Here is an 8,864-nt window from a genome sequence, read left to right as displayed (position 1 = left end):
GAGAATCGAAAGGGTCGGGACAATTTTACGACAATTTAGAACACTCTGGTAATCGACAAACTCGAATTTGAATGGGATAAAGGCAAAAAAAGTGTTGTGTGCGCTTCTAAGCCAAAACAATGGGAATACGAGGTCTCGGAGTGAAAATTTAATTCACCTGGAAATCACAGATGGCGCAGGGTGTCCTTTTGCAGTCAATTAGGGCCTCAGAAAACACGAATCCAGAGGATTTCCGGAGTTTTACTTCGATTTCTTGATATTTATTGTAGGAAAAAGACAGGTGGAGTATGCAATTTGGTACAATACCCAATATAATTCGACCCAGCTGTCGATATAAAAACCAACGTCGACAACGTAGGCATTTATAAAAATCTTCTTTATCGACGTCGATCAAGTTCCTCGACGTGTTTCACTTCACCTTACATAATAGAATAAACTCAATCTGCGAAAGGATTGAAAATTAATATATGCGGGGCGAATAATATACAGTTTGAACTTTACCTAACGTGGATGCATAACTTTCCAAACTTCTGAGACTCTCGTGCTGGAGATTAAACCTGAACTATGCAAATTAGCCCGACCTCAAAGAGGAAGTTCATTCTTTCAAGCCCTCGATTAAACCCTGCATTTCTTATAACCTAAACACGTACAGAATAAACTATTTTCATTGTCGAATTCTCTGGCAAGTATTAATTGAAAGCTGAAATTGCAATACCCCAGCAGTTTCATGAACTGTAGCAATTATCTGCTCCCTTCAGCAGAGTCAGCGTACAAATCGTTGAAAACAAGTTGAAAATTTTAAGGTGAAGTGAAACGCGTCGAGGAACTTGATCGACGTCGATAAAGAAGGCTTTTCTAAATGCCTCCGTTGCCGGCGTTCGTTTTTATATTGACAGCTGCGTCGAATTATATTGGATATTGTACCAAATGGCATACTCCACCTGTCGTTTTCGTACAATAAATATCAAGAAATCCAAGTAAAACTCCAGAAATCCTCTGGAATCATGCTTTCTGCAGCTCTAATTGACTGCAGAGGGACCCCCTGCGCCATCTGTGATTTCCAGGTCAATTAAATTTTTACTCCGAGACCTCGTATTCCCATCATTTTAGCATAGAAGCGCATACAACACTTTTTTTGCCTTTATTCCATTCAAATGCGAATTTATCGATTACCAGAGTGTTCTAAATTATCGTAAAATTGTCCTGACCCTTTCGATTCTCATATCAGAGCCTTCGATAATTGTATATCGATCGAAATATGAGAGCTCGACGCCATTTTGGTTCTGGTCCGTCTAAGTTAAACGATTTTTTCAAAAAATCCAAATTTTCAATGTGTCAGGACAATTCTTAGATGATCAGGAGTGATGTGTCAAAGTTTCGGACAGTTTGATCTAATACCGTTAAAGAAAAGGTATTGTATTGGAATCGACTGACTTTACCTTAAGGTGAAGCGAAACCGCTCCTGAAATCACCCAATTCGAATAAAACACTTTTTTTTAAGGGTATTGGAACAAACTATTCGAAACTTTTACACGTGACTGGTGATCATCTAGGAACTGTCCTGACACATTCAAAATTTGTATTTTTTAAAACATTGTTTTTTTCTAACCAAGGCCAGAACCAAAATGTCGTCGAGCTCTCATATTTCGATGAACATCCAATTATTGAAGCCTCTGATGTGAGAAACAAAACCGTCAGGACAATTTTACAATTTAGAGCACTGTGATGATCGAGAAACTCACATTTGAACAGGGTAAAGGCAAAAAAAAAGGTGTCTTATGCGCTTCTAACGCTAAAACGATGGATATGAGGTCTAGGAGTGAGAATTTAATTCACTTGGAAATCACAGATGGCGCGAGGAGTCACTCCGCAGTCAATTAGGGCCTCAGAAACTTCATGGTTCCAGAGGAGATGAATCCAGAGGATTTCTGGAGTTTTATTTCGATTTCTTTGTAATTATTATATGATTACGACAGATGGGGGATGCCATTTAGTACAATCCCCAATATAACTCGACACATTTATTAATATAAAAACCAACGTCGGCAGCGTAGGTATCTAGAAGAATCCGTTTCACCGACGTCGATCAAGTTCCGTGACGTGTTTCACTTCACCTTAATCACAGTAAAATTTCTCCTGCAAATTATCGCATAATTGTAGATTCAACTGTTCTATGTGAGCCGATCGCATGATCATTTGTTAAGTTCTCTGGGAACGTGATGTGTTATTAATATAAAAACCAAAGTCGGCAGCGTAGGTATTTAGAAGAATCCGTTTCACCGACGTCGATCAAGTTCCGTGACGTGTTTCACTTCACCTTAATCACAGTAAAATTTCTCCTGCAAATTATCGGGTAATTGTAGACTCAACGGTTCTATGTGAGCCGATCGCATGATCATTTGTTAAGTTCCCTGGGAACGTGATGTGTCCACTTCCGTCGTTCAGCGACATCATCATCAGCGAGGAGCGAACGGAACATTACAAGGAAATCATCTCAAGGTTTACAGTGCCAGTTAAGGTGTAAAGTGTGCATGATACAATCGTCCGTGAATTACATTTACACGTGAATCAGGTGCACGGAAAGAAACGCAAGGCCTGCCAGAGTCCAGGAGAAGGATCCCCAGGTTGTTGGGCCCGCCGACCTGGGCGGTTCCTGGGCAAGCCTTTGATTGCTTGCTGCCAGAGTGGCCGTCACTTCTGTTTCTAGGGGCTTGGCGACACTGATTCCAGGCAGGGTTGATCGACATATCAGACTCAAAGTCCCACCAGGAAAGTGATGACGCTCCAGACGGATGGAGAATCCCAACCGACTTGACGCGACGATCTTGTCTTCCAGGCCCAGGGTTGGCAGGACCTTTATCTGGGCTTTGCTCACCTGCGACAGAGTTTAAGACAATTCTTTAAATGAATTCGCTAAAACTGTATTGTGAAAATTGTTTATAGTAAGGTGGCTGCAAGGTGGTGTTGTGTTGCACGATGATCCAATTAGCTGGGATGTGTGTTCTGTTTGGTTATCTCCTATCTTGATGCTGCTCTAAGTGTGGCGATGAAAACCTCACATTGTTATTCATGCGGAACTAGGGATTCCTATTTAGATTCGAATGTTCCACCGGGAAAGAAATGATGCTCCAGACAAATAGAGAATAAGAGCCGACTTGACGCGACGATCTTGTTTTCCAGGCCCAGGGTTGGTAGAACCTTTATCTGGGCTTTGCTCACCTGCGACAGAGTTTAAGACAATTCTTTAAATGAATTCGCTAAAACTGTATTGTGAAAATTGTTTATAGTAAGGTGGCTGCAAGGTGGTGTTGTGTTGCACGATGATCCAATTAGCTGGGATGTGTGTTCTGTTTGGTTATCTCCTGTCTTGATGCTGTTCTAAGTGTGGCAATGAAAAGCTCATATTCAAGTTATTAGAAGTTCGGAATTTTTATAGATGACTTGATTCTTAAAGATGTTAGGGATTGAATGACAATTCAAATTCAAATGTTCCACCGAGAAAGTGATGATGCTCCAGACAAATAGAGAAGAAGAGCCGACTTGACGCGACGATCTTGTCTTCCAGGCCCAGGCTTTGCTCACCTGCGACAGAGTTTAAGACAATTCTTTAAATGAATTCGCTAAAACTGTATTGTGAAAATTGTTTATAGTAAGGTGGCTGCAAGATGGTGTTGTGTTGCACAATGATCCAATTAGCTGGGATGTGTGTCCTGTTTGGTTATCTCCTGTCTTGATGCTGCTCTAAGTGTGGCGATAAAAAGCTCATATTCGAGTTAAAAAGTAACTGGTAATTCCAATAAGTGACTTGATTTTTAATGATGTTAGGGATTGAATGACAATTCAGATTCGAATGTTCCATCGGGAAAGAGATGATGCTCCAGACAAATAGAGAAGAAGAGCCGACTTGACGCGACGATCTTGTCTTCCAGGCCCAGGGTTGGCAGAACCTTTATCTGGGCTTTGCTCACCTGCGACACAGATTAAATCAATTCTTTAAATGAATTCGCTAAGACTGTATCCTGAAAATTGTTTATAGTAAGACAGCTGCAAGATGGTGTTGTGTTGCCCAAATGATCCAATTAGCTGGGCCTTGCGTCCTGTTTTATAATTAATATTGGTTAGCTCCTATCTTGCTGCTGATCTGAGTGTGGCGATGAGAACCTCATATTACCATTCATGCGAAACCACTAATTCCTATAAGTGACCTGATTTTAAAGGACCCTGTTAAGGATTGAACAATTCAGATTCGGATGTTCCACCAGAAAAGTGATGATGCTCCTGCTAAGGGTGGACAATTCCGTTTTAACTTAGGGAGGTCATTGCAGAAATGATTTCCTACATGAGGGACTCAGCGAATTGGGAAGATGATCTTAACAATTTGATACCCTCAGTATCGAGACAAATTTCATGAACGATGGACCCCTAGAAAGCCACTTTCACATCCCCTTAAGACATTGTGGTTTCGGATTACAGTCAGCGTTAAACAACAGAACTTTACCTCTTTATCGTTGAGGAAAAAAGCGAGTTTAGCTGGTGGATGACTCGGGGCAGAAGTGCACTCGGCTGCAAGGTACTCGCCGACCTGGTAATTCGGTCTGAGGCCTTCCAGAACTGGCGCCCGTTTTGGAAGCACGCCCACACTCATATTGGCCTCCTTGTATGTGGTCAAAAAACTAGGACCTTCGGATGAAACTTCGCATCCGTACGATCCCGCAAGGTTGATTTTCCCTGAAACAAAGAAATGCCCAACTGAATGTTAATTTCCATCTAGTAAGACGTTCTTTCAGAGATTTCATCATGGCTGGTAACAAACAAATTACGACGCTACGTTACCGGCGCTTACACTTATATTAACGTTCGAATTGTTCTGATTTGAACATCGTACGGAGTGGCATACTTCATATGTTGTCTCTGTAGAATAGTTGGAAAGAGATGGGAGGAAATTCAAGAAAACGTTTCAATCCATGATTTTTATGGTCTGATCGAACGAAAGTCCCTTATGATTTGAGGGGGTTTCACTTCATCTTATGGACGTTCATCACCACATAAGTGTTTCAGAAATCTAATTCTAGGTAGGCTTACTCCATTTTTTAGGCTCCAATTATTTAAACTAATATCTCCAAGTTATTAAGGACAGACCGACAGAAAACTCATGGAACTAATCTCCGGAAGAAGTATTCCTCTGTCAATGAAAAGCCTGGATATAAATTATGACGAGAATTTGCAAAGAAAAGGGGAGCAGCATGTCTAGGTTTCTTGTCTAGGTCTAGGTCTAGGCTAGTCATGTCATGTCTAGGTCTAGGTTAGTCATGTCTAGGTCTAGGCTAGTCATGTCTAGGTCTAGGTCTAGGTCTAGGTCTAAGTCTAGGTCTAGGTCTAGGTTTAAGTCTAGGTCTAGGCTAGTCATGTCATGTCTAGGTCTAGGTCTAGGTCTAGGCTAGTCATGTCTAGGTCTAGGTCTAGGTCTAGGCTAGTCATATCATGTCTAGATCTACGTCTAGGGTAGTCATGTCATGTCTAGGTCTAGGCTAGTCATGTCATGTCATGTCATGTCATGTCATGTCTAGGTCTAGGTCTAGGTCTAGGTCTAGGTCTAGGCTAGGCATATCATGTCTAGGTCTACGTTAACACGCAAAGGGCTAATAGTTAATCCACTATTCGGCAGAACAACTCATGAAACTAATCTCCGGAAGATGTATTCCTCCATCAATGAAAAGACTCGATATAAATGATGACTAGAATTTCCAACGAAAAGGGGAGCATGTCTAGGTACATTCTGATATTGCCTTACCTTCCGGAGCACTTGACTGTCCCAAGAGCGTAACTTGTCTGCTGTCACTTCGTTTTGTATCAACAATGACACCATCAACTGGGAAGTCTCGGCCGTATGGTACATAACTCGGCATGTACCTGAAGAACTCCATGCCATCCTTATACCACTTGACGGAGTATAGTTCCTCTCCACCGAGGTCATATTCACAACGAAGGACCACTTTTTCGGATCTTGGGTCTGCTATGCTTGGCACATCCAGTCTGAGTAATTCCAGAGCGTTTCCTGAAAAAACAAAATGTCGAACCACACATAAGTCCTACACGAGAATTTATCACAATGGCATAAAATGCAAAAAATTGACGGTAAAATGGAACACACTTCAATTGGGAGGATAGAAATTAGGGTAAATGAAGTTCAGCTTTAGCCATGACACTTGGCTGTGTAACATCTAGAGTGATGCTTCTGCATTGTGCAATTAAGTCTCCCTAATGAGAATTAATAGTCTAGTACCATTAACAATTAGTAAAGTAGTATTCATTTGCACCCTTTTTCGTGATAATTAGCATAAATGCTAAAAATTGACGGTAAAATGGAATACACTTCAATTGGGAGGATAGAAATTAGAGTAAATGAAGTTCAGCTTCAGCCACGACACTTGGCTAAGTAAGATCTAGAATTGAGTGATTCTTCTGGATTGTGCAATTAAGTCTCCCTAATGACAATTAGTAAAGTCTAGTACCATTAACAATTAGTAAAGTAGTATTCATTTGCACCCTTTTTGGTGATAATTAGCATAAAATGCAAAAAATTGACGGTAAAATGGCACACGCTACAATTGGTATGTAAAAAATTAGGGTAAATGAAGAATGCAATTAAGTCTCACTAATGACAATTAATAAAGTACTACTATTAGTAAAGTCTAGTGCCACTGACAATTAATAAAGTATAGTACTACTAACAATTAGTAAAGTCTAGTACTACTGATAATTAGTAAAGTACTATTCATCCACACCCATTTTGCTTATAATTAGTACAAAATGCAAAAAATTGACGGTAAAATGGCACACGCTATAATTGGTATGTCAAAAATTAGGGTAAATGAAGAGGTCAATCGCAAGAGAAAATTACCGGAAATCGTTGTTTATGACGGAAAAATTGTTAACATGACAACTCCGAATATCACTTGTTACCGAATCGGAATATTGTTTATCATATGAAATGAAAGGCAATGGGTTCTCAGAGAAGGAAAATCGTTCTCCCCGATTTCCAAGTGGACAACCCTTTGAACAGTACCGAGAGCAACTTTCTGCATAAATGTAAAAAAGAGTGGCTTTCAGCATTAAATAATTCCCTTTGCAGGACGAGTTGAAGTTGTAAATTAATCTTGTATTTTTTTATGAATGCACGAGTTCAGTTTTATTCATTTCCACGGGGGCTTCTCCGAAAATGGAGGAAGGGAATTCGTGGTCGAATTAAAATTCTTATTACATATACGGTGCATAATTTCCGCGATTCCTCTCATACCGAGCTGCAATAACCACGTTAAATATGAAGTGTCTCCGTTGAGCCGTAATTAAGTTAACAAGCTAACGGGCGCGAGTTCTCGCCGAAAAACACATATACGGTGCCGCAAAATTACAGGTGGAGTATTTCAAGTGCATAAATGTGCTCTCGCAAATATTAGACCGGGAAAGTACTGTCCTATTTTCCGGTCGAAACGTACGTAAAACTCGACATTACTTTTCCCGCTACTAGATAGACCTCGCTATCTACCCTCGGCCGTATTTTAGGCACCTTGATCAGGAATAGTGAATCTAAATCCGCACACTGATGGTCACAAATCACTATACGTATATGGGTTTTAGTTTTACCGGGAGGTTTGGATAATGGATGGATTTCAGATTTAGTGTTTTAGCGGAAATAAAACCCGATAGTTGCTCAACCTACGTAAAACAAAAAAAAATATTGCTACAAAATCACAAATCACTATACGTATATACGTAATTTATGGCTACCATTTCAGAACTACAGTACCTAATCCATTTTATCGGAAATAAAACCCGATAGTTGTTGAACCTGCGTAAAGAAAAATATTGCTACACATTCACAAATCACTATACGTATATGTGTCATTGATGGCTACTATGTCAAAACTGCAGTTCCCAATCCGTTTTATCGGAAATAAAACCCGATAGTTGCTCAACCTACGTAAAACAAAAAAAAAATATTGCTACAAAATCACAAATCACTATACGTATATGTATAATTGATGGCTACTATGTCAAAACTGCAGTTCCCAATCCGTTTTAGCGGAAATAAAACCCGATAGTTGCTCAACTTACGTAAAAAAAAAAAAAAAAATATTGCTACAAAATCACAAATCACTATACGTATATGTATAATTGATGGCTACCATTTGAGAACTGCAGTTCTCAATCCGTTTTACCGGGAATAAAATCCGATAGTCGCTCAGCCTACGTAAAAAAATTGTGTTAAAGAAAACTACGTTCTATAATAATATGTAAACTAATTCATTTATATGTTAAAGAGAACTAGGAATTTTCCATCTATCTGGGACTTCATGTAAGTTGAGAACTTACTATAAATGCAAAGCAAGTAAGAGAGAAGGTGTAGAAGCGGTAGAGGTTAGGGGCCTCCAGTGACTCCTAAGTAAGAACGAGCTCCATGAGAGCCCTTTTGTTCAGAATTTCCAGAATTTCGACAATTTCGGTCGAAATAACAGGTAGGAGTTGGAAAGGGAGTAAGTACTTCCACAAGTCCAATGAAATTCCCGACAATACTGTTCGTTAATTCCAAAACAATTTGTTTGTGTCTAGTTACACTTGGAGCGTCGCAAAGTAGAAAAGCTCCATTTTCCTTATTTCGAATTCGAAACTACTATTTCGAGCTACAAACCATATCTTTGGTTCTTTAGGAGGAACTTTCGACATATGCAACATTTTCCAAATAGTATAGTTAATGGTAATAAAAATGTAGCAATAGTTCCTATGGTAGAGATATCGATATCGACACATGCCACATTTTCCAAATGGTATAGTGGATGATGATAAAAATGTAACAATAGTTTCTA

At 39.7% G+C, this 8,864-nt stretch overlaps 1 protein-coding gene across 1 annotated transcript; it reads right to left on the bottom strand.

Moving 5' to 3' along the window:
* Positions 1-1,932: 1,932 nt before the first annotated feature.
* Positions 1,933-6,055, bottom strand: LOC105702643 (the record flags this gene model as incomplete). Its single annotated transcript, XM_023432856.1, has 3 exons — positions 1,933-2,875; positions 4,499-4,728; positions 5,792-6,055. Coding segments are annotated over 3 exons (812 nt in total), but the record flags the coding sequence as incomplete, so codon positions are not given.
* Positions 6,056-8,864: the final 2,809 nt, after the last annotated feature.

The sequence above is a fragment of the Orussus abietinus genome, unplaced genomic scaffold (assembly GCF_000612105.2).
Source record: "Orussus abietinus isolate OABI.00-Male unplaced genomic scaffold, Oabi_2.0 scaffold443, whole genome shotgun sequence".
Lineage (NCBI taxonomy): Eukaryota > Metazoa > Arthropoda > Insecta > Hymenoptera > Orussidae > Orussus > Orussus abietinus.
This window is presented reverse-complemented; position numbering and strand designations above follow the sequence as displayed.